Source organism: Ciconia boyciana, chromosome 7, assembly GCF_034638445.1.
Source record: "Ciconia boyciana chromosome 7, ASM3463844v1, whole genome shotgun sequence".
NCBI classification, from domain to species: Eukaryota; Metazoa; Chordata; class Aves; order Ciconiiformes; family Ciconiidae; genus Ciconia; species Ciconia boyciana.
The window spans coordinates 13273863-13299133 of NC_132940.1; the positions used below are offsets into that span (position 1 = coordinate 13273863).

Here is a 25271-nt window from a genome sequence, read left to right on the forward strand (position 1 = left end):
TCACCTGAGAAGGTGGCTGGCAGGAAGGTCAGGAACACATGCTGCGGGTTGACCAGCTTAGCATAACATCGCCATTGTGGGGGAAAGGGCCCCGTCATGTCACTCAGGGTCACGTCATCCTCAGGCAGCTCTGCGTTGCCGAGGCTCTGATGAAAGAGCAGAAGCTGGATAAGCTCATAGCATGTGGCACACGCCTACCTTGAGGCAGGTAGCAACCACACAGAGCAAGTTCCTCCACGACTGCCAGTCAGCACAGTGCTGAAATCACCCTGGCCACTCCCTGCACCATTCTCAGAGCAGCCTGGCTCCAGGAAACACAACACAACAGTCAGGAGATGCTTAGCCAGCTTTGCTGGGGCCGGTTCTGATCTCCAGGCAGTGATTGCCCATGGTTTCTGAGCAATCTGTGGCACAGCATCAGTGCTGCTGTAACAGGGTAGGCCCATTGGCAGTGCAACTATTCACACACCTACCAGATTCCTGCTTGACTTCAGCCACAGGCTACAACTTAAAGTGCTGCCAAGTGTGGAAAAAACACCAGCCTTTCAATCTGCTCTCAACCCCTCTACTAAGTCTCCTGCTCTTCAACAGCTGCTGCCTTGCCTTCAGAGGGGGCTCAGGAGAAGGACAGCAGTGTACCAGTACCTGCAGAGTACTTGTGGAGCCAGTCATATCCCTGGTGCCATTGCTGCCGACAAGATGATAGGATGCAGAAGCATCCTGCTGCTCCAGGGTCCCAGAGGCTTTCAGGGTTTCTTCTGAAATGCAGCACAGAGAAACCAACCTGAGAAACACCAGCTGAGGAAGAGACTTGAAAGCAAGACTCCTGAAACACCCCAGCTCCTGGTGTCACCGCTGCCACTCTCCTGGCCCTTACCTCTGATCACAGGGAGTGTGAAGGGGGGTTGATGGCCATCACGATCCCGTTGCAGAACCTGCTCCATGAAAGCCATATGATCAGCATCAGCCATGGGGATCTCCCGGTCACTGAGGTCATGCTGCAGGCAGCCATGGAAGAGGTTTAGTAGCATTTCATTGGGCACAAACGAAGAGTCCTTGGTCACCTCCTCATTCTCTGCTCCAAAACAGAACCATGGCAGCTTCAGAGACAGCATCTCCACAGCCACCACCTGCCCAGGCCAGCCCTTTGCAAAGTGACACTTCCACACAGCCAGAAGTTTCCCCCAGCACCTCTCCAAGGCTGACTTGGAGGGTGTCGAGGAAGCCCTGGAGTTCCAGCATCATTAGCTACTCTGCACTGACTCACTCTGCTACTGTAACTGTTCTGGAGATGCATGGGGCTAAAGACAAGAAACCACCACCACAGAGCAACAGTCTAGGTTTAATGTTTTCAAAAGCAACTCTTCCAAAACTATCATCCCAAGAAATACAGCAATATACCTGGACAGCCCTAGGGCTGCAGAGATGGGAAGAACAGCACTGAGCTACTGGAAGAGGCATGGCAGCTCTCACACACCTGCTGCCCAGGGAGACAAGCACACAGAGCAAGGTGCCCATAGCCATGGAGGGAGGACAAGAGCAGGCAGGTGGTGAAGAGGCACCTACCTTTTGTCAGCATTAGGAAGAACATTTCAACCTGCTGGCACCTGGGCAACAGCTTCATGAGGTTGAACTGGAATGGGATCTCATGCACTCCAAAACCAGCCCCCATGTCTGGATCTGCAACAAGAACTGGGGAATGTAACATGCCTGTGGGCACCACATCACCCTGTCTCCCAGGCCACCTCCGCATGCATGGTGCCAGCCCTAAACGGAGTGCAAGTAGCACAAGTGAAGGTACACAGCAACACTGCCCCAACTCCCTCTGCTTAGGAGGGCAGAGGGATACAAAGAATGAACGTGGGGAAAGAGCAAAGGCTGCCGGAGGCTGCAGCAGGTTGTGAGCTACCTACAGAGGGGTACCTCACTGTAAGAGTCCCCTGGGCTTATTGCCACCTTCCTACGAGGAGGGACGGGGAGCCACCGTGAGGCCTTACACAGCTTGGGCCCAGAGCTGCCAGGAGACAAAAACTGAACATCAGTGTCACAGGTAACACTGACGGAGAGCAATGACCATGCTGGGAGCCAGAGACAGCCTGAATTACCAGCATAGTCAGAGACAAGGATCTCTCCTGCTCTTGGGAGAGATCTCCCATCTGGCAGACTCTGCACATCCCTGCAGGCATTTTCTGTCCTCTTCCTCAGGAAGGAGTCTCTGCCTTCCAGGCCCTGAGCTTTCCTGGCCCTCTCCCCCTCCCACAGGGCCAGTGATATGATCCAATAGGGTTCCCTCAGGTCCTGCCCTCAGCCTTTGGGATGATCCTGGCTCCCTCAAACCCACCCAGTATCTGCTGTGTTATTCACTGCAAGGCAAGCAAACAAAAGATCTAGCATGGGGTGAACTAGTGACAAGAAAGCAAAAATAGTGAGGTTCTGGAACAGATTGCCTAACAACGGTGAACCCCCCCACATACTCCTGGAGTTCTCAATGAACTATGTTAATCATGTCAGATCAGATACACAACACTATCCTGAAGGAAGAGGACAGACCAGGCCTCCTAAGGTTCCCTTCCCTATCTCTGTGGGCTAACGGAGCATTCACAGAGGGTCCAGAGATGAATAGGACCACCAGAAAGCAAGCGTCCCACAAACTGCTCTAGAAACTGTGTCTTGTAACTGAGAACAGAGGAGCTCTTCCTTCATATCATTTACAAGTTCTGTACAACCATCTGCCCAGGCATACCCTGCCCATCACTGTATAGGTGAGCTCATCTTCCCTCTGCTCCAGAAGTCAGCCCCTCTCACAGAATTACAGAATGGTTGAGGTTCGAAAGGACCTCTGCAGGTCATCTAGTCCAACCCCCCCTGCTCACCTGGTCACCTCTCCAGCCTGGGCAGAAAGCCTCAGTGCTTTTTTGGCCTTCCCGGGATGAAGCCGTTTCTCTGGCAGCTTAGCACAAGTGCAACAAAGTGATCCACAGTCATCAAAGTCTAGAAAGTCGTTGTCGAAATACCTGTTCTACCTTCCAGAAACCTCTAACACGCCCTGAGACATTCAGGGTCTAGCTGCCTCTTGCTCCACCAAACCTGCTAGGACACATATACTGGACTCACCTTCAGTAGCTTTGGTGTCTGAAGGAGGGCAGACCCACTCCTTGTTCTGGCACAACTGGCTGATGTACTCGAATGTCAGCATGGTGGCAATGCATGCGAGGTCCCGGGGATAGAGCTGCAATAAGCAGTCAAGGCTCAGCTATATGCAGCAGAATTATTATCCCCAAATGCAGGAGAAAAGAGTCTAAAAGCAAGGAGAGGAAACACCCATAATCCCGTCCCCTGACTTGCCCTATTTTCACTCATCGCTCCCTCCTTCTCCACCAGCTCTTTAGCCTCTTTTTGCGTTGTTCAGGAGATGCATTGGCAGTACTGCCTGCAATCCCTGCTCTGGTCCAGCTTGCTCCCCTCCAATGGAATGGCTCTTGACAAAGTAATTTGGATTTTCCCACCTATCCGAGAGCAGCATTGCATCCACTGCCTTGCAATCCAGAAACCTTTTCTGTCCAGTAGCCCAGTTCCTCTTTTAGAAATCTCAGGCTCTTTTGTTAACAGCATTCCCATCTCTTCTGGCCCTCAATAATTCAACTGCAGTGTTGCAGTGCACTTGCAATAAACCCTTCTCCCTCCATAAAAGAGCTCATGCCCCTACCCCTTCAGGGACTCACCGCTTTAGGTATTTTCTGGTAGGGCAAGCCATGGAGGTGCTTCCAATTCTCAGCAGTACTGTGGACATGGCCGCTCTGTGGCTCTACCCAGCACTCAGTGACCAGGTTCAGTTCTGTGTCCACCTCAATGGCCTCTACCTCCGTATCATTGTCATCATCTGTCGAAAAGCTGGAGGAAAGACATAAGGCAAGTCCTGTGAGATGGCACAGAGCCAGCAGCCCACTGCAGCTCCTCTCAGAGCTGTGAGAACAGCCACACAAACCCTAGGTTTGCAGGCAAAGGCCCAGCTAACTGGTGATCAATCCATGACAACTAGTTGTCTGTACTAGATGATGGAGGACTCCCTCCTTCCTACACTGCCCGCAAAGGGCAAGTCTGGAGCCATGACTCTGCTGCCGGCCCTCCCTGGGAGCAGGGCAACAGCCTTACCTGTCCTTGGTGGAGGTGGAGTGGGGTGGGAAGAGGATGTACTGGACGACACAGGTGTGTTTCTCCCTGCCGCTGCTGCTCTCACTTGAGCCGTCAATCTGGAGGGGAGACACTGCATGAGCCTGGCCAGCAGCAACAGCCCACACCCACCCAGTGCCTCCCTACCCAACACAGCCCCATCACCCAGCTCCACTAGCAGCAGTGGAGAGAGGGAGCCTGTCCCAGCCCCAAGAACTCCTCCAGCACAGCATGTTCCTACCAGCAAAGCAGCTCTCTAACTGCAGATGAAGACAGGAAAATGCCCAACCCGCAAGCTGCTTTACCTCAGGGGAGGAGGCAAGTCTCCTTGTACATGTCAAGGGTGTGTGCTAGAAGCGGATGCGAAATTCCATCACAGGAAGGTGAATCTACCTCAGAAGAAGCAATGAAGGATTGTGTCCACACTGCAGCACTCAGGCTCACCTGTATGGGCAGCTCCAGCACCATGTTGATAATTCCATCCCCGCTGGATGCAAAGTGGAAACCCTCTGACAGACGAACCCTGGCAACAGAAAGGCAGTCAGACATGGAGGACTTCTCTACCCATACTGCAAGCCTTAAATACAAGAATGACTCTACCCTTCACCCCATAACAGCTTCCTTCCCAAGACAGGGAGCTACACACAGAGAATGGGGAGATGTGACATGTTGCACAGGACAGCTTGGGTGAAGATCAGCATACTCCAGGCACAGTAACATCTCTTGCCCTTTTGTATGTTTTCCAGGACTCTCCTTTTCCTCAACTGCAGCTGCAGAACTGGGTGAAGCACTGGCCCAAGTAGTTCTAGAAGCTGTGTACAGGACCCTCTGCACAGCAGCTTCAACTGTTACCTATAATAAGGCCTCAGATCCACGCTGCTTTCTCTGCATCCCCAGGACTAGCTGGAGAAAGCACCCCTGTTCAGGTGCGCAACTTACTCTGTGAGTGTGGAAAGGAGCTGGGCTACAGCGGTGATGGGCACAGCTGGTGCCAGTCCCGACTGGACACTCCAGATCCAACGCTGGTGATAGAAGTATCGGGATAGTGAGGCCAGGGTGGAAGAGGCGGTACGACTGGCCACCATAGTGAGCGGGCCAGACACCGGGGGATGATCCAAGTTGAGAATGAAGGGGGCTCGATAGTCAGAAGGCAGCTTCTCATACCTAGGAGAGGGCAGAAGTGTGGCTCGCTGAAGTGGAAAGAATGCTCTGCTCAGGGCCAGAGCTGTCTGGCTGGGCCCAGGACAGAGTCCTCCAGCAGCAGAGCATGGCTAGCCCAGCACAGGATCCTGCTTGGACAGCCGTAACCAAATTTGCTTCTGCATCATATTAATTAGGAATAATAAATCTGCCTGTCCAGCATGGCCCCCTGCTGCAAGTCACAGCCCTCCCAGACTACAGCTGCCATTCCCGGCCACACAATCCAAACCCACCCCAACACGCATCAGCTTCACAGCACTCTCATCCTGAAACTGGCAGCACCATCCACAGACCCTCCTCCCTCCCACTTCCCAGGGCAAGGAGGCTGTGCTGATGGCCTGGATCTCCATCGCTACCTGATGAGTAGCTTCTCCAATGGTTTGTGCAGCACAACAAGGCAGGGTCTGTCTGAGAGGGCTGACTGGGCCCCAGCCACAGGTGGAGACTTGGAGGGAGAACTACTGCCAAACATTTTCCTCTTTGCTTTGGGAGTTGCCTCCTTGCTCTGGACCCTGTGGGGAAAGCGCAGCTGCAAGATTCGGTCCCGTAACTCCTCCACTATCTGTCATGGCAAAAGCAAAAGGTAAACATGACCACCTTTGTCTGGAGACATAAGCTACTCAAAATAAGCTTCCAGAAGAAGAGCCTGACTAAAAGGAATAGAACACTCCTTGAATATACAGATGAGCAGGAGTTAAAGGTCATTTTATTTCTGAGACACTAGCAAGACCAAGATCAACATGACACAAGGCTCTTAGGTCCATATTTTAACAACTAGAAATATTTTTAAAAGCAAAAGAAAGGTCCAAAAAAAGCCAGAGACAATTTCAAGGCTGAAGAAATCTCCTTCCATAACTCTGATGAAAAACAAATTAATTGCATGCCAGTTCCTCCACAGAAGGAGTCTGAGTACCCACCCCCATTCCTCCCCTCCTCCTCTCCTCAACAGCCTACAGTAAATGTAAACTAGTACATATAAGACAGAGCCAGACTGTTCCCACAGCTGATGTGTTCCCCCACTATCACATTCATGTGTCAAACCTTTATGGTAAAAGGTTTCAAGAGCTTAGGTTATTTTTTCAGGTTAATTTTTTCCAAGATACTTTCAAAATGACTTCCTGATTACTCTCTTTAGCTTTTAGCAGCCCTGAATATGGTTCTACCTACACCAGCATCTGATCCAGTGTTTTCTTTGAAATTTCCGTGGTTAGGTTTCTTTTCATGATCTTTGTTCGACTTGTTTTAATTTCCATTACCATTGTAGGCAAACAGAAGAACAGCAGCTCTCCATCTCCCTCCTCAACACTAATTATTTCAGCAGCTTTCCCCATCATTATTATGTCTTTATCAAGGAAAGGAGCGTCCCCAAACCCAAATGTTAAGCAAAGCTCTTTTCTGCACTATGATGCCACTTGGGTCCCCTTCATGGTTTCATACTGATAACACAGAAGAATTGCTGATGGTGTTTAAGCTCCTAAATCCAAGGGGCACTATTTTGCAGTTATCAATACTGGCTTCCAGCCACCATTGTGCTGCTTAGGTGTCCACAAAGCACATAGGTTGAAAGGGCAGAGAAAAACAAACAGCTTTGTGCCACCTACGTATTTTCCCAGCTCACTACCTGCTACCTATCTGCAGATGAGTTCCCTATCCTTTGTCTACTAAAAAGATTGGGAAAACGACAAACAGCTTCTGCTTTGATGAGAACAGAGCACTTTTTCAATTTCCTTGCCTTGTTCCCTAAGACGGTTTCTGTTTTACGACACCCCGTTCTTACTCCAGTTCTACAGTTGTGCCCTATATGGAGTCTCACCAAAAGCCTTCTGAAAGCCAGACTGTACCAGGTGCTTTCCTTCCCTTAAACACTGGAAATTTGAACAGCTCAACACAAAAACCCCTTCCCCTTAAACAAGGTGGGCTAAGTTCTACTGCCATCCTCCACACTGGGTAGCTAATCAGCCCTATGGCAGGCAAAAAAAAAAACAAACAAACAAACAGAAAAAGATTGTGCATGATACAATTTATGTACAGCTACATACAGCTCCTGCTGCAATGATCTGGAGGTTGCCCAGAGCTGCAGGGTATGGTGCCTGTCTCACATCTTCTTCATGAGACAGGTATTAACTGACACTTGCCAGAGGGAACTCCTTCATAAAACCTGTCACTTGACATTACCAGCCCTCGTGTTGGCCCAGCAACCAGTGCCCAAAGCCTGGATCCCCTAAAGACATGAAAGGGCAGATCCTCCAGAGTGCCAGAGCATTTAGTGTTATCTGGGTTCATTATCTCAGAAAGAGATGGTCTTTCCCATGTTTGTCAGCTTCTCCTCAGACTAATCTAACACTAAAGCTGAGTGAGACAAACCAGAGATTTCTTTCATGAAGACAAAAGATCAAGGTTTAATGATAAGCCTCCTGTTTATAAGAAAAGGTTCACACAGCTTAATAGCAGGAAATCTCTCTCATACTTATTGTTTTACCTAGGAACACTTAGACTTGTCTCAGCCATTAGAGCTGGAGAAACAGTCCACCCAGTAACCCCACCTCCTGCATCTGAGTAGGGCAGCCCCTTTCTTTTGATACAAAGAGGTTATTAAAAGTCTATCTAGCAGACTTGCATCTCTTTAAAAAACATTTTCTGGGTATTACATTTTTTCCTCTCCCTGTACTGCTCATGTGGGGCATTCTTCGCATTTTAACTCTAACTCCTTCTTGCTCAAATGATAAAATATACATATGCAATTCACCACCTACTGAAGCAGATAGCCTAGGGAACATGTAGTACCTCCGTTACAGGGGTCTTTACAGATGAGTCAGACAAGTATCTGCTGTTCCTGACAGACAGTATTGACTGTGCTTTGGTCACAAGGATAGCCTAGATAACCTTTGAGTCATTTCAAGCCCCACAGTTGAATTAAGCAGTGGGAAAAACATTTGTGTGACCAGCTATTCTATTGATCTTTGAGTCTTTGGGTTTAGATCTTTCACAGAGTTAACACAGAAAGCTTTGTCCAAACTGTCCCTTTCTGTTAGAGTAAATTCACATTCATCTAAGCCTTAACATAGTAGTTAGTTATTAGAGGATACCTGCCCACAGTGTCACCTGTGATCTACCCACCACTTCCACATCCAGAGCTTCTTGCTCTGCTCCTAACCCAGGAAGCAGCCAGCCAGCTCTCACCTTGTTCCTGGCTTGTGCAGGTGTGCCAATGGGGAACCCCAGCCGAAGAACCATGCAGGGAGCTTTGGAGATGATCCGCACCACATAAAACGAGGAAGGTGCGGGATCCTCAGAGCTAGGGAGGAAGGATTAAGACAGAGCTGAAATAGGCCCCTGCTCAACAGCCCACACAACTTGGCAGCAACACACATCAGTTCTAGCATGCAGAAACCCCCCAACTGGCTTCCCTCTCCCTCTGGGCTGCGCCTGGAACCCAGTAGCAGCAGTTCAGAATATGCAGGGTTTCATACCCGCTTGTCTTGCAAGCCTCTCCTCTAGACAACTGCTCCTGGCCCACCACAGCGTACTGGTCTAACTGGATCTTTGGTCTGGCCATATGCCCGATTCCCCACACGGGACTGCTTCAGAGCCACTCACCCGTGTATCAGTTTGACATAGGAGTAGCCCTCCACCAGCACGAAGCTGCTCCAGTCCCGCAGCAAGGAGGTGAGCGCCGAGTGAGAGATGCGGCACTGGATGGTGCTGTAACGGCCATTGTTGCCCGGTGTGTGAAGGTGCTTGGGCACAGGCCTGCAGGGTATGGCAGAAAGTAATTTTAGAACCACAGTCTCTCTTCTTCCCCCAAAGCCCAGAAAGACTTTGCTACATCCATTCCAACTCATCCTCTGACTAGTACATCAGCCTTATTCTTCTGCAGCAGCCGATACCCAAGCACCTCCCCTACCTGTACCTGTTGGCAAGAGCCACACTACCTGAGCACACAGGGATCCTGCTCTCCACCTTGCAGAAAGCACACCCTTGTATCATTTCTATCTCCCTCCATGAAATATATGGCTATTATTCACATAACTCTGGAATTAGGACCAGCCTCAGGAAAGCAATGCTTTTAGGGAAGATGTTTTCCAGCAGCAAACAAAAACGTGTGGGATAACTCCGATTGGACAGTCCACACCCCCTGCAATCAGGAAATCCAAACCCAAGAGGGACTTGAGAAACAATTTATGCTCCTGAGAACAGCTCCCCTCTTGACAAAGATGACTTCCCAACCCACAGTCCCTCTCAGATAAATGAGCCTTCACCATCCACCAGGTCCCACTAGTGAGGCCCTTCCCTTGGCCATAGGCACCTGCAAGACAGCTGCAACTCTGCAACTAGACTGAACTGGACGCCCTGCTTTCCCAGGCTGGCCCACACCGTGCACGTGAGCTCAGCCCTGTCAGTTACGTACATGTCATGTTCCAGAAGGAGGACTATACGATGCATGTGCAGCCACCTCTGCCAGAAGTTGGCATCCATGGAAAGGATAGGCTTCCAGTAGGAGGCAAACTGGGAATGGCTCGAGTCAGACCCACTGTGCTGCAGGGATAGCACCTGAGAAAATGAAAGGGCAATATTCAGCAAGATGCTGTCTGGTTCCACCCAGAGAGAGTAGGAATTTCTCTAGCGGCTGAGCTGTGTAGGCCTAGAAGGCTAGCCACATCCCTGGCTTTCGGTAACTGCCTCTCAGCAGAATAACTAAGTACGTTCACATTGAAACAGGGAGTACAATGTAAGCAAAAATAAATTAGGTTCCTGAAATGTCAAGTTAATTACAAATTTAACTACTTAGCACCAAGTAAATCAACCATGGGAAAGATGGCATAAGTAATGGTGTGCTTTCTGATTGAGAGGGGGATATATGGCTTGTGTCAGCAGAGCAATTAAACATTGAGAAAACCCGTCTAAGAGTGCTCATGCAAATAGGGTACTAGCAATGGGTGGCATTGGGCAACTAACGTGTGTATGGTAACACTGATTCCACCAACTATAGCAACTCTGCTGACACAGACGTAAAGTGGTGGTTAGCCATAAGATGGGATGCTCCAGATATACATAACCCTACATAGTGAAAATTTACTAGGCAAACCTGAAGTAGTAAAGGGCTTAAGCAATAGAATTCAAGGGATAGTCCTCTTAAATTAAAGCTCCCCTAGCTCTGATATCTGCTGGTCATCTTCTACCAATGCCAAGGACACTGCTAGCAGGGAACAGATAATACGCTAGCACTTCTGCTCAGTGAGCTTCAATGCGTTTGAATTTTGCAGTGGAAACTATTAGCTCATATTTTGTTTAGTTTCTGCTGTGCAGATGACAAGTATCTCTCTTGCACCTTCCACATGAGCGCTCAGAGCAATGAGCCTGTTAAACAACTATTCACTACATCCTGTATCTTCACCTGACGGTGCTAAGCTACACCACCAGGGCACAAAACTGCCAGCAGCAACTCCACACATTTGAGGTATCCACTGAAAAAGCATGGCAAAAATAAGCATGTCAGCCTCCCCATCGGTCTCACACATCATACCACTACAAGAGAAGGCTTCACAGCACACTTAGGAGACTTGGCTGTGGGGCTTAGAGGTGTAGCTGCAGCAATAAAGACACAGGGTGATGTCTCAGAGGGGAAAGAGTATGGGATGGGATGTTCACCGGCACTGTGAGCTCTGTTACTGAGCAGGACAAAGAGCAAGAGATGAAGCCCAAGAGTTACAGAACATCTTGATTGCCTGCTGGGACTCAGCATGCCCTGGTGCAAGACAGAATAGGCAGGAGGGACAACCTATCCCATATTAAATGGGAGAGAGAGGGAACATACCGGAGTGGTGGAACCTGGGGGGATGTAGAAGAGGGGCACCCCATTCTTGGTGCTCTCAGGAATGGTGAAGTGTTCTGGCACTGTGTCAAAAGACTGCAGATGAACCAACATCTGATCTGTCTGGTTGATGCTGAAAGAGAAGAGGCAGTTAGCTGCAAAAGCCCACGCTCTCCCCCCTGCTGCCCCAGTCAGCCCCGTGCCTGCACACACAGCACTCCCTACGTATTGGGAGCCCATCTACACCAACATAGCTTTCTAGGGCAATGCTGGGATTCAATGCCTGATTACGAAGAGCATGTTAAGGGAGTTCAAGCGTAACAGCCTACTATATAAGGAGGATGATCAGAGTTGGGAATGAAGTGCTAGAAAAGGCATCCGCCGAATAGCCGGGAATAACAGTCATCCTGGCCAGGAAATGGTTATAACCCACAGGCCCTTCAGGCCTAGAGACATGAGGTGTTGCTCCTAGCATGACCATGCAGCACAGCTGCACACAACCTCCATGGGATGGCAGTCAGACTTAAGGTCTGCATTGCAGGATCAGGGCTCAGAGGCAGAGATAGCTTCACCATGAAGCTATCTCCCAGACTAGGTCACAGGCCAGTTCAAGTCTTTTCCTTGGCTAGATGGCAAGCCTGTCACCAGTCATGCCTCTTCCTCAGAGCACATTCTTTTGGGACCATGGGTTGGGATGGCCACCTGCATAACCCATGCCCCAGCATGCCAAGGAAGGAATTTCTTGGTTACTTTGGACACCGGGAACTGCTGGGGATGGTCCAGCTCACCTCTGCAAGGTGTTCCAGAAGCGCCGGATGACTGTAGTGCGGTACAGACTGGTGATAGGCTTCCTCATGGTGCAACTGATGTCGTGCAAGATGTCATAGCTTCCTTCCATCGTCACCTCCACCCATGTGCTGCGCTTTGACGGGTCCAGGGGCCAGGGTGTCACAGCTAAGTACTCTATTCTCATGTTATGCTTCCAAAGCAGCACTAGTTTCACCTCCAGCTGAGATCCGCCTGCATGGGAGCAGAGGAACAAGTTCAAGCGCTTGTTTGGTACACATCTGAGCTTTATCTCTGACCAGGGACTCCCACGTACTGTGAGATTGTTTGATCACTATGAGGAGGACAAAGTAATCTAACTGTTTGCTCTAGCTGAAGTTATTCTCTCTCCTCCCCAAAAGAGGGAGGCTTTGCTTACACAGTAGCATTTGGTGAACAGTTCTTTAAATGTACATGTAGTATCTACACTAGAGAAGGCAACTGAAACACAGAGGAGGTGCTGAAATTTGCAATGGGCTCCCTTCTGCACAGCCTCATCTTTTTTTCCAAGAAAACTGTTGCTTTGCACAGGTTGAGCAGGGCCTTTAAACTATAATGTTTTCTCATCTGCACTCTGCAGCGTTAATCTATCCCATTGCAGAAACATGGACATTTGGACATGATGGGACCAGATCATAAACAACCTGGAAGGTGAGGCCCAATTCTTGAATTAAACTCCATGTTCTTCCTGCACAGACAGTATTTCATGCAATCTAGAACTTCAAGCATTAAAAGCTTCTCACCATGTTTACCCTCTTCTCCTCCCAAAGTTAAGTAGTTAAGAATGAGTATTCACTCGTTCTTCAAACTGTACATTTTTACCTTTTTCTTTAAGCGGGCCATTGCATCTCTAGCAAGATTAACACAAACACCTGACAGCAAGCCCCACTGAGCCAGAAGAGCAGAAAACTGTCACACTCCTGCTGACTGTGCATGTGTATTTATACTGAAACAACCCAGGGAAACACATGACTTTCTATAACAGTGCCACGCTGCTGTTTCAACTGCTCAATCATCTATTCTGATGTCCAGCCTGCTCTATAGTTTGCCAGACTTGCAGCATTTATGAGATAAGTGATTGGATGTGCTGGAAACCGTCCGAACAGGTCAGCCGCCTTGATCCTATGTTTCCTGCAGAGTTGCATTTGCTGCTGTCATAGGCACATCATGCCATCCCCTTCAAAGGCTGATTACACTCCATTTTAAAGCCATCTTGCTTTTTGCTCCCCTGCTCCCTGCTGGGAGGCTCCCTCAGAGTACTCTTCCCCCGTCAATGTTTAGAAGAAACCTTCCAGAGTACATGCCAAATTCATGCTCAGTTGTTCTTTTGATTAAATTATTTTTATTCTGAGAAGCTTCATTTCCATAGCATTGACAAGGAGTGTGCACTAAGGGAAGAAATCCTTACCCGGCTTCAGCTGTTACTGTGCAGGTTAAATCAAGCTATGGTCATCAGCCTATGACAGAGTATCCATTCCCCTTAACAGTCCCAGACCTACCTGCACCTCGAGAATTCATCTTTCCTGAACAAAGATGATCAAAGGTGTATACTATATTTCACCTGTATCTCATCTGAGGGATTACTAGGATTTTATTTAAGGTCACTAATATTTTCCACAATGGATGCTTTGTGTTACTATAAATGCATTTGCCAGGGTTGTACCATGTGTTGTTTTCATATGAAGATTGTCTAGTTTATCAGAGAGGCTAAACAAGAATTTATAAGTTTGCCTCTTTCCATTTCATACTGTCACCTCACTCTTATTGCTTTAGTGCTCATCCACTGCTTTCTGCACAATATTTTGGTTCTCATAACAAAGCCTTTCTACTTCATCAACAGCAAACATGATAAGTAAACTCCTACATTTTTTGCCTAGATCATTAATGAAAATATTTCCTACTTCCACCTGTGTTTCCATTAGTCATCCTGGCTTCACTCCTACAATTCAACACAAGCAAAACTAAAAACACAGGCAAAATATTTGCCTAGTTTGAAGTCATACCTAGATGAATCTTTAGCTTGTTCTTACTGCAAAGCAATCTATTTCTGGTTCTTGACTTTATAGCTAACAAAAGTTTTTGCTGCTTGGTATCTTTCGCAAAGTCCAGCTCTGGTTTTAGAAAACTCACTTTGTCTTCCCAATTCCTGACACTGAGAATAGCCATTCTCACTGGACAGCTTGTGCCCAGCCATTTTTGGTGCTGGACTGATTCACAGAGGATGAGGTTTTGAAAAATGTCCTCCAGGCTCTCCTCAACACACAGCAACACAAAATGGTCAGTGAATTTTTTTTTATTATTTTTTATTTTTTTTTTACAGAGGGCAATCCTCTGACATTGTCCCAGAAACAAACAGGAGAGGAGCTGAGCTCCATTACATGCCATGGCCCCATGGCTTCTCAGACACAGCTTCTCTCCCTTCCATACCTTCCAATCCTCCCCCTTTTGCAAGCACTTCTGCATTCCTAACTAACCATAGTAGCCTTCTAAATGCCTAAATATCTAAAATCAAATAGTGAGGGTAACCAGAGCACTTATAAATATCACAAACAACCTCTCCAGGCAACTCTGAGCACAAAGCTAGCTATTTATTCTATTTTGCCTTTGGCAAAGTGAAGCAGAAAAGCGACAGTGTCAAAGTCCATAACTGCACTCTTTCCTCTTGCTTCACGGCCAGCTGGCTCCTTAACAACCTTTAGTTTGCAAGTTTTGGCAAAAGCTTTTGGCAATCCACGTTAATTAACTGTTCTTTGTTATACACTTCTCTACAGAATGGTCCAGGGAGCCCTGATTAGCCAAACATGCTTTTTCTTAGCAGAGGCAGTGCTGAATGTCTAAATGTCTTGATCTACTTGTAAATTCTACTTTAAGATGTTAGTTCAACAATTTTTCTGATCACAGCCAGCAACTCCCCAGAGCATTTAGTTTTTCCAAAGTATAAGTAACATTATCTGCTACTATTCTGAAGGCTGGCATAGAAATACACACTGTATTTTTGATAGCTCAGACATTTCATTTTTAAATTCCTTCTAAAAAAACTTCATCAAAACACACAGAAAGTATTTCTGGCTTAGGGAACCCCTGAGCTGGAAAGACCTAGAGAGTGCTTAAAGGGAAGAAAAAAGGAAAGGAAAAAGGAGATATTGTGTACGTTTACCCTATTCTTACTCCTCCCTGTGCACCTGCTCATAGCTATTCATCACAGAAGGTAACTCTGATCCAGTGTAGCTGCTCTTCTGCTCTCTGCTCTTGTAAAAACGGAAGACCAACCCATTTAGCATTCCAAGGGCTAAAAGGTGTCAGGGAGATACCTAGAGCAAAGTGCAGGGAGCATGGTGAACATGTGGTGATATTTCTGATACATTCCCCCAGAGTCCAGGAATTTGCTGTGTTACGATATCCTGAGCCAGAGGTTGTAGCTACACCTTTGTGCAAAAAGGTACAATGTGAACTTCTCTGATTGCTTTTTGAATGAGTCACACCTGCTACCTCTTCCAGCATTTCTATATAGGACTTCACAGTCACCAAGAGCACTTCACCATTGCTGCCAGATTAAAGAAAGGCTCTTTCTCCAGCGCTGTCCAAGCTGTAGGTGAACTGGTGCACAGAAGGATAAAAGACACAATATTGAGCACAGCTTGGACAGAAACTGACTTGTCAGACTGCTTCATAGACATTCCTAGACAACGAGAGTGCAATGGACCTCACCTGCCTGGATTTAAGGGAAGTACCTCATGCCACACCTACAGGAGATTAGTGAAAGCAATCTGCAGACATTACTAGAAGAGCTGTCTCAATGGGAAACCTTAGCAGATTCTTACTTTTAATAGAAAACTCCTGAAACAAGAAATTAGGGATATTCCTGGAAGACCAACTTTAGAAATTAACCCACCTAATATGATTGTTAGCAACCTTCCCAAAAAATCTGGTTTAGATCCATTCAGTTTCTAAGAAGTATCAAGTGAAAAGAACTGCAATTCCCAGTCATCACATCGGAATAGTGAGCTGAGATGAACTTAAGAGTACTATTACGTGAAGAATAGCACATTTAGGGACTACTAAACAAACAAACAAAAACCAATAAAACAGCCCTAAGGACTCATCAGCTGGAAGCAAAGGTGCGTGAAAGACACAGGGATTTCTGTGCTAACAATGCAATGCAATCATGGAGAAAGCTCATGTGATTCCTGGTCTATCAGATTTGGTATTTTACTTCAGAAGCAGGGAAGTATTAGCATTACTGAACAAAGCACAGATAAAACCACATTTACAACACTCTTATCAACTGTTTCAAGAAATATGAGACCAAACTGTGAAAAGCGAACAACTGAGGGGGGGGAGGAAAACCAATGCTATTAATATGAATAAACAGAACAGAAAGCCTGCCCTTACAAAAGGAGGCTGAAACACTGGGTGGCTTAACCTGCCAAAAGGAAGGTTTATAAGGAGAAAGGCATTGCTCTTAAATACGTTTGTGCAATGCCAGAGAAGGAGGATAAACTTAATTAAGGATAATAAATTCACACAGGTCTAATTTGGTCTGAGTGAGTTTAGAAAGGAAGCTAGAGAAAGAGCAATGAAGCTCTGGGACAATCTTCCAAGCAGAGCAGTGGCATAAGATATTTATACGGTTTTAAGGCAGACCACAGTAAATTCATGGAAAACATCATGTAGCAAGTTTGGAATGATTTTGGAGTTATATCACAGACTTCAATTTTCTGATATAAAACATATTCTGTGTACTAATATCCCAAAATGAATAGTGAAAATTGGATCAACATGTGTTGTACACATTTACGCTGTGTTTTAAGGATCCCATTCTCCAGGCTTTCTGTCAGTCACTGTGACAGTCAAGAATAATTTCTTCTCTTGCTTGCAATTCATAATTTGCATTTGGATTTTTTCCCTTCAGTTAAAGCCCTACCACTAGCCACAGCTGGAGATGGAAAGTTAGGTAGGGTCTACTGGCACTCCTTGGGATACTTAAACACCTCAAAGACCCTAGTCAGCAGCTAGTTCTTACACTCCAGGTGCCATAATCTCTAGCAAGTCAGATGAGAGAACAGGACCACTAGATAGTTTTATGTTCTTCTAGTATTGGTCATGGTCCTGACTGATCTGGCATTTTCACCTAACAATATCCTTGTTTCCCCCAATTTCTTCCTTTGGAAGACTGCAGTTTAGAGGCATAAAATCTGTTGTACCAAAGGGCTCAACTTTGTGTTAGTATTTTGGAGCGCATCTAGCAAAGGACTAGAAAGGGATGAAAAAAAGGAGAAATATAGAGGAAATCCCAGAAAACTACAAAACCCCAAGTTCTGTCCCTAGTTTCCCTGCAGTCGTGGGGACTCATTTTCAAGATACAGAGGGTCACAGTCTGTCTGTCCCTCCCCAGGCACTTATAGCCACAGAGGATGAGCCTGGCAAGTGCACAATACTGGACCGTCCTGCGTCAGGCAATTATTCACAAAAACAAACTTGGAGTCTAAGTTTATATAACACAATATCAGCCACTCTGCTGAGATGGTAGACCCTGCACTTTCCTCTAAACAGTTGAGAACAGAGTCCTATCCAAGCCTCCAGCTCCCCACACAGCACAGTCACCTTTCGTGATGTTGACCTCACGGATGCTGTAGCCCTCGCGCAGCCGGACTGAGACAATGCTCACGAGGTCAGCATGCACCTCCTTCTCAGTGTGCTTCTTCCTCCTCATCGCCAGAGCAGGGTTGCTGCTTGCAGACACCAGGTGCTCATTGAACAGTCTGTGCTGGGATACTGCAAATGGCAAAGATGGGGTTTGTGAGGGAGCAATTCCGCTGCTCCTCATCCTATAGCAACAGCCCTCTCAAAGTGTTTTACAAAAGCTGCCAGCAACACTCACTGGCCTGAAGAACAGTATGTCCTTCAGGCACCACTTACACCCACCCACTCCTGATTCTGCAACGCAGCAAAAAGGTCTACTAGTGTGGCCATGAGGCCTGGGAGAGGGGCAGGGTGGGGTGCCAGGCCCTGCTTCGTCTGGGACAGCCTTTGTGACAAGGCACACGTTGGAGTTACACATTTAGCCTAAACAGGCAGAAACCACACAGCTGTTGCAACAGTCACACAGCAAGCTTTTGGGCTTTACCCCTTTCCCTGGAAAACCTTGAATTCCCAGTGCTTTCTGAAAGGTATCAGGATGTGGAAGCCTTGAGTTTAAGCCACTAACATCTGATCTTTTTAGATTCAACATTTCCAAGTCCCAGGCCAGCTCTCTTCAAACTTGTCACTGCATGCAGCTTCTGCTGCCAAGTTACAGAAAGCGCAGATGACACCAGTATATCGCCAGGGCATGAAAGGGTCTTTCCATGTTTTACGGGTAACTAATCTCTCCTGGCATACTCTCAGTCACTAACATTCACAACATAAGAACCACCAAGAGAGGCATGTGGGACAGTTCTCAGGGGTCTAAGTTTTTCAATCCAAACTGCCATCTGCAAGGCTGATTAGGACAAGCTCTCCAGAACGTCCCCATCTGTGAGCCAGCCAGTGTGCAGGAAAGGTCGGACGAGAGCTTCTCACCCCCTCCAAGTTCCAATGCAGCAGGCCTAACTGCAGTTTGCCGAGTGAAGTCCACAGAAAGGGGAACAGTGCAAAATGGAACATAAGTTTCCCCCGATCCACCCAATTCCTGGAACCAGGAGGGGAGTCATAGATAGGGCTGCATGGCTCAATAGTGCCCAGAGCCTAGAGGAGGCATGGCCCAGAGGGGACAAGGGAGATATCAGCGTAACTAAGCCCAGGGGAGTCACCCCAAAGAGGTGCTGTAAGACATCCATCTGCTGGAAGGAAGACATGCACATTCCTCACCACAGTAGTATTCTGGATTCAGGGACTCCCCAGTACGCAGAAAGGAGTATAGCAGAAATGCCTTGTGATACACATTCAGATCCAGGCTCAGGGGATCCAGCTCAGGGCACGTGGAGAGGTAAGCACCAAAAGTGGCCATGGCGATGAATTTCATCAGTTCCACATTGGGAACATGGCCAAAGCTGCAATCGTACGAGTAGACACCGCCCACCTATGGGATGGATAAAGAAGATACCTGAGAGAGTACAGCAGTACTGAGGACAAGGCAGAGGACCGGTAAAGGCCTCAAACAGGCAGAGAAGTCCTCTCTTCCCCTCTGGAGGTGAATGCCACCAACAGCAACCCACCTTCCTCCCTCTGGCAGGCAGCAGCCCCTACACTCCCTGATAGCGGCAGACATACCTGTACAAAGGAGCAGGCCACTGTGCCACTGCGGAGCTGGTTGAGTAAAGTCTCGCACACAGCCACATCAGGGACGCTAGTCACACCATCCGTAATTATTATTATACCTGTAAACAAGGCAGTATCTTAGTGCATCTTCGATCTCAACCAGCTACTGCTCTCCTAGTATATCCATCAGAGAGAAAATTTAGGCAGGGCAAAAGTAGAAAGGAAAATCCTGAAGTTGGTTTAGAGCTTTCAAAGTGTTCTGGAGCTGGCAAACTTCCCGACTAGGTACAGCAAAGGGCAGGGCACAAACTCAGGCAGGGCACAGCTCTGCACACCTTGGGTTGCCCCGAGCAACAGTCACAGCTGTGCTTCCTTACAAACTCCCTAACGCTGACACACAGCACGTGGCAGTGTTGTTTTCCCCATTCCCACCACCACAATTTGCCCACAGAGTGCAGAGCAAAAGCTGCTGTTGAAATTTCATCACTAACAGAAGGGTCCATGCACCAGCCCTTATAAAATTAATCTCAGCCTAAGGCAGGAGGAATACAACCCTTCGCAAACAACTGGGCAAACCTTAACCCAGAGGATTAAGCCAACCTGCACTGGAGTTGGAGGGCAGCAGCTGCAGCGCTAGGATCCCCTGCCGGACCATGCTGACGAGGCCAACGTCAGCAGTGACAACGGACACGCTGGGCTTCCTCACAGATGACTCCTGCACGTCACCAGGGCTCTCTTGGCTCAGGGGTGACAAATCCACCTGGAAAAGTAAAAAAACCCCACAAGGCCCCATGGGGCTTCAGCCTAGCTCTAGTTCTCACTCTCCCGAATAGCCTTCGGTCTAGCAGCCCCATGGTACCACAGCCCTGGAGCAGTTCAACAGACTCCACTTCTAGGTTTAATTTCCAGGTGCTCTCAAAGTCCTGGTCACTTGGACCTCTTAGAACAGCTGGGCAAGGCTGCGTGGGGGTGGAGGAAAAGGACAACATGCCCAGAGCTTTATTATAAGCTGATTTCTCACAGAAGGGGAAAGATGAGACACTTTGGGGTCACTAAAGCTCCCCTGCAGAGCAAAGCAGTTCCCAGTTAAAGAGATGGTGAATACTTCTTTTTTCTTTGTCATTTAGTAGAAGCTGCAGCTATTCAGCATCTACTCAAGTAAAGCCCAGAAACACTGGAGAGGCAGAGACAGCTATGTCTCACTTATGAAGCACTGCAGCAGAGGGGGTAAGCTGCCTTGTAAGGACAAAGTCTAGTGCCTATACATTTAACTCTGTTCAAACAGCACTCGTTATGCAGTGCTGATATAAGCAAATGCTGGTAGGCTTCTCCTGCATCTTCTATGAAAAATATCCCCCAGGCAAAGCCTGAAATTTGTATAATTACACTGGTGAGGAACCTACTGTGTTCATAGTCCCCTCATCTCCAGAAGGCTCTGGCAGTTCAACCCTGTAATAAACTATTGCTTCATTTTTACTGCTAATATAGAGAAAGGGCGAGACCTCCCTGCAAAGCTACAGATGATTGGAGCTGGGAAAAGAAAATTAGAACTAACTGAACTTTTGTTCTGCACAAATGGGAGCGGTCTGTGGCTGTGAGCAAAAAACCTGACTATCCATCACTTTAATTTGCCAGATGCCTTAAATTCAGACACTTGTTGACAATGATACAACTAATGCAACTTCAAAAGTAAAAAAAGTTTCAGTCCCTGCCCTTCCCCTGGGGCCTCCCACCTCCACCCCACAGCCTGTGGCAGGACTCGCCAGTCCCTCTGGCCTGCAAGCGCGTCTCTTTCCCCCATTTGCATGGAAGAAGTTACAGGGTAGTTTACCATGAGAGAAATATTGCAGCAAGCAGGAATGCATACAAAGCACTGCAAAAACACCAGCTGGACACACTGGTAAAGGTATTTACTTCCTGCAATCTTCTTTCTGTTTCAGGACTAACAGCCTTAGCATTCAAAGATATAAATTTCAGCTAGAATATGAGATTTGAAACACTTCAGATATGCAACTGCAATAGATCACCAGAAGCCTCTTGCTTATCTGATTTTGAGACTTTTTTTTCTTTTTTCCCAAACTCTAATAACTAATGCTAAATAAAGACTAAATAACCTCAGCCAGGCCAATAATGCCTTTGACTGCAAGAAGGGTGCCCATAGATACAATTGTGACTGACACATGAACATGGCAGTATCATAATATAACCTTCAGATTCTTAATTTCCAAGATCAGGAGGGATGATCTTGATGAGAAATCCATAGACATTCTGAATCCCTACAGGGTCTCACTTTTAATTTCATCCTAAACTGTATTTTACAGTGCTATCCTTAATTGCTGATACCTCTATCCGTGGCTACTAAACAGCCTCTGCCACAGATTTCAAGGAGTATTAGAAACTGCACCAGCTGTTTATTCAGTTTCATGGTCAGTTTTTGTGGTAACAAGGAAGTATTTTCATTCAAGAAATGTAACCAGGGCCAAGGCCATATTCACAGCTATTTATAGATTAAGGATACGGGCATAATCACCTCTCCCACCACCTTCTTCAGAGAGAAAGCACGTCCTATAGTTTGTCCCATGATGTACAAGAAGTCAGGCTGCTTTACTGCACAATAATTTTGGGGAAGATAAACATTCTCATCAGTCCTTCTAAACACTTACTGGTTCTGCTTTCCTCAGTGTTCATGTCTCATTACTGGATCCCACAAAGTTATGTTACAAACTCCTTAGCTGTTCCTTCTCCAGACCTATGCCGCTGTTCCTCTTGCCACCCCACCCCAGAGGGGCCTCCGAGTGCAAATCTCCAAGGAGCCAAGAGACCCCAACCACCTCTCCCCTCCTTACCTGTGGTTTGGGTTCATACTGTTGCTGGAGCATCTCTGCCACTTTGTTCTCAAAGGCACATAGCTGTGTGTAAACTTGGTGCAGAAAGGCCTCTCGCTTCGTCTCATCCAGCTGACAGCCCTGGAATAGTACCTAGCCCAAGGACACAGATGTCAGTCATCAAGTTAAGGTTTTATAGTACCAGCCCCTAAAATGGTACACAGGAACACAGTTCTGCATGGTGAAGTTCACGTCCCTGACAAAGTACAGGTACAGCACAGGCCTCTTCTCACTATTCCTGCTCAGGGCCAACTGCCTGTGAGCAGCGGTGTCTCCTGGCATCTGCAGTGCACTCCGCAGCAGATGCTCACATCACTCTTTGGGACTGGGCAAGAAATTTCTACTTTATTTGCCTTCTTCCAGGATAAGCAGTTGTCAGGAGAAAGCGATGTGGGATCCTTCTTAGAAGCCATTAACTCTGGTCTGATGTTTCTAAGGAAGGCCTGTTTGTTCTAATCTAACTCACCTATAATTGGACTGATCCAATTATCTTCCAGTAATTGGATGGATAAAGGAACAGCAAATTGAAATAAAGAAAAGCAAAAATTAGACTGGACATTACAAAAGAGGCTGAGTGACGTGACAGAGTAAGCCTGCCACCACAGAAACTCCCAAGCTGACAGGCAGGACACTTGTGTTTACAGACACCACCATCGTACAGGCAATCTCTGTCCACAACCAGGAGGCAAAGAAGATACAACGTGTAGACAAAGAACTCAACAGATGGGTGGGACACTGCATGTTATCCACATTCCCTCAGCCTCAGATGGGCAAGACCTCATAGTGACATAGGAAAAGTAAACGATTACAATATAGACAGGCTTTCCTGGATGAGTGATACACATATATGCCTTTTCCTCCATAAAAGGAATACAAAGCTTATTCAGCTGTACCCAGCTATTACAGTTCCTGGCCTCATACAATAAACAGGTCTTTAGAGAGATCCAAAGAAGAAAAATGTAGCAACTTCAGAGTGCTCAATTTAGTGTAAATAGGGGAGATACTGAGGCGAAGCATGATGGTGTCTGAAGGGTAGCTGGACAAGATGACACACAAAACATCATTGGCAAATGGAGAAATTCCTGCTACGCTTACTTTGCTAGGACCTAAGAACAGATCAATGCAAGGGCCACGCTCTTCAAGCACTATACAGACCATTAAAGGCTACAGCCTCGCAGAAGGCTTGGGCAGAGGTGGGCTGGGGGGAGAGAGGGAGGCAACAAGCGTAGACTAACAGGCTCCTCCTGTTACCACCTACTTTCCCTGGTATTAGCAAAGGGATGAAATACACCATCAGAAACATAAAAATAATGTGAAAATACTGTGAGGTAGAAGGGATCAAGGATAAACTTCAAAAACCATCCTGGCACCATAAACCAGACTTCAATTATTAAACAGACCTGCCCTGGCTCAAGTAAAAATCTCACTGATAATCTCAATACTGGGGCCAGCTGCTCTCTCCAGCAAGGAGAAACATATTCATACCAGTGCAAAGAGAGCGCAAGGTTTGTAGGAAGAAGCAATTATCCTTGAATAAACCACAGCTATACACAGTTGGAGCAGGCAGACGAGCTTTTGGGCACACCAGCTCTTCTTGAATGCTTCAAGCTAATTATAACAGGCCAAAAAGAATTAGTCAACAGAAATTAAAAAAAAAAACAACAACAAACCAACAACAAGCAGAAAACATTTGACATGAGGGAAATATTCCCTGTGGCCCAACTCTGAGACCGTGCCTGTGGGTGGCATTCTCTGCTAGGCCCCGCTCCCCCAGGAGAAACCTCCACTTCCTGCCCAGAAAGGAGAAGTTGCTCACATATACTTCCCCATGGCACCAGGCTGCACATTTTAATGAGACAAGCCTGCAGCATCACAGATAGCAGAGCCCAGCTACCACATGCCCCCGCTTTCCTCTGTGTTCACAGGAAGCCCATACAGTGAGCTGCCCATGCGCCAAGCCGTGCCAAGGGAGAGGCTGAACTTTACCTGATGGGACTGCAGGCCAATGATGGAGGAATACGCCTGGATGGTGACAAAGATCTCTGGCTGGTAGATAATGTCTGAACCAGGGATACGAAAGGGTCTTAACAATCCAACCAAGCATCGGGAAAGGGCATGAAACACTTCATCAAAAATTATCTCCCCTGTTGAGTCATCCTACAGAAACAGAGAAAGGGAACAGCTTTTTCATCTTCTAGGACTTTTAATCTCACTGCTACTTGCCCCACCATGCAGAGCCAACAGCAAACATCCTTCTGCAATGGCAGCTGGATTAAAATGACAGCTCCCCGTAAACAAAAGTCCGTCATTGAACATTCAGCAGAGAAACAGGATCTGCCATTAAGCTGCCTAGCTAGGAGCACGGCATGCCTCCCTCCTAGGAACAGCAAGACTTCTGCAAAAGTTAAGACTAACACAGAGAGGAATAAGCCATCTCAGCAAATAGAAGATGTATTTGCTATGTAAAAGGGTTGAGCCTTTTAACACAGAACACCCCAAAGAGGCAGTTTCTGCACTTACCACAATCCCCGTGGAAGGGCTCAGATCAAGTTCAATCACAAATCGGTACTGGCGGGCCAGGAAGGTGACCCGCGTGGAGGGCACAAGGAGATAGGGCCTGGGCTGGACGGGCTCGTCTGGCTGCCACCCGTTAGGCAGGATGCTGAGAACATCAAGTTCATTTTCTGACTTTACCTACAAGAACAAGTAAACAGTACACGACAGAGCGCCAAGCCCGCCAAGCCAAGCCAAGCCAAAGGAAGAATCAGAGAAAGGAACTGGGTTAAAAATCTTCCGCGGGGTGCAGCTGCTCATGAGTGGCGCAGAGCCAGCCTGCCGCATCAGGCCGTGGCGACGCCGCCCGGCCCTGGGCACCAACTCACCAGCTCCGGCTCGGGCACAGCCCAGATGACCTGATGGAGGCGGCTGAGGACCCAGGCGAGGCGCACGTTGCGGGAGATGCGATAGTCTTTTTTCATCAGGAGGAAGACGTGCCCTGCCTCCTCCACCTGCGGCGGGAGCACAGCGGTCCAGGTCACCCCGGGGCACCCCGCCCGGCACCCCGTCCTGCCGCTCACCCCCAGGCTGCTTGGGCCCCGCACCCCTCGCCTTCCCTCACAGGCCAGGCCAGCCCTACTGCT

At 47.6% G+C, this 25271-nt stretch overlaps 1 protein-coding gene across 11 annotated transcripts in view; it reads right to left on the reverse strand.

The window, feature by feature from the left end:
• Positions 1–25271, reverse strand: part of SZT2 (SZT2 subunit of KICSTOR complex) — a 63898-nt gene that overhangs the window by 38463 nt on the left and 164 nt on the right. For 7 of the 11 annotated variants that reach the window (XR_012043571.1, XM_072868818.1, XM_072868821.1 and 4 more), the window contains exons 2-24: positions 25014–25139; positions 24652–24825; positions 24118–24288; positions 22093–22224; positions 19847–20006; positions 19259–19365; positions 18857–19067; positions 17612–17782; positions 11971–12202; positions 11186–11315; positions 9779–9921; positions 8968–9120; positions 8551–8665; positions 5727–5932; positions 5110–5334; positions 4615–4693; positions 4153–4250; positions 3723–3891; positions 3115–3229; positions 1567–1680; positions 878–1078; positions 646–758; positions 5–146 (exon numbers count right to left, since the gene is read on the reverse strand). Coding sequence is in view for 10 of the 11 variants with exons in the window: in XM_072868818.1 (XP_072724919.1) it covers positions 5–146; positions 646–758; positions 878–1078; positions 1567–1680; positions 3115–3229; positions 3723–3891; positions 4153–4250; positions 4615–4693; positions 5110–5334; positions 5727–5932; positions 8551–8665; positions 8968–9120; positions 9779–9921; positions 11186–11315; positions 11971–12202; positions 17612–17782; positions 18857–19067; positions 19259–19365; positions 19847–20006; positions 22093–22224; positions 24118–24288; positions 24652–24825; positions 25014–25139 (3487 nt within the window). In the remaining variant the exon portion in view is untranslated. The remainder of the gene's footprint in view (positions 1–4; positions 147–645; positions 759–877; positions 1079–1566; positions 1681–3114; positions 3230–3722; positions 3892–4152; positions 4251–4614; positions 4694–5109; positions 5335–5726; positions 5933–8550; positions 8666–8967; positions 9121–9778; positions 9922–11185; positions 11316–11970; positions 12203–17611; positions 17783–18856; positions 19068–19258; positions 19366–19846; positions 20007–22092; positions 22225–24117; positions 24289–24651; positions 24826–25013; positions 25140–25271) is intronic. The other 4 variants (XM_072868825.1, XM_072868819.1, XM_072868817.1 and 1 more) reach the window with 2 other exon arrangements.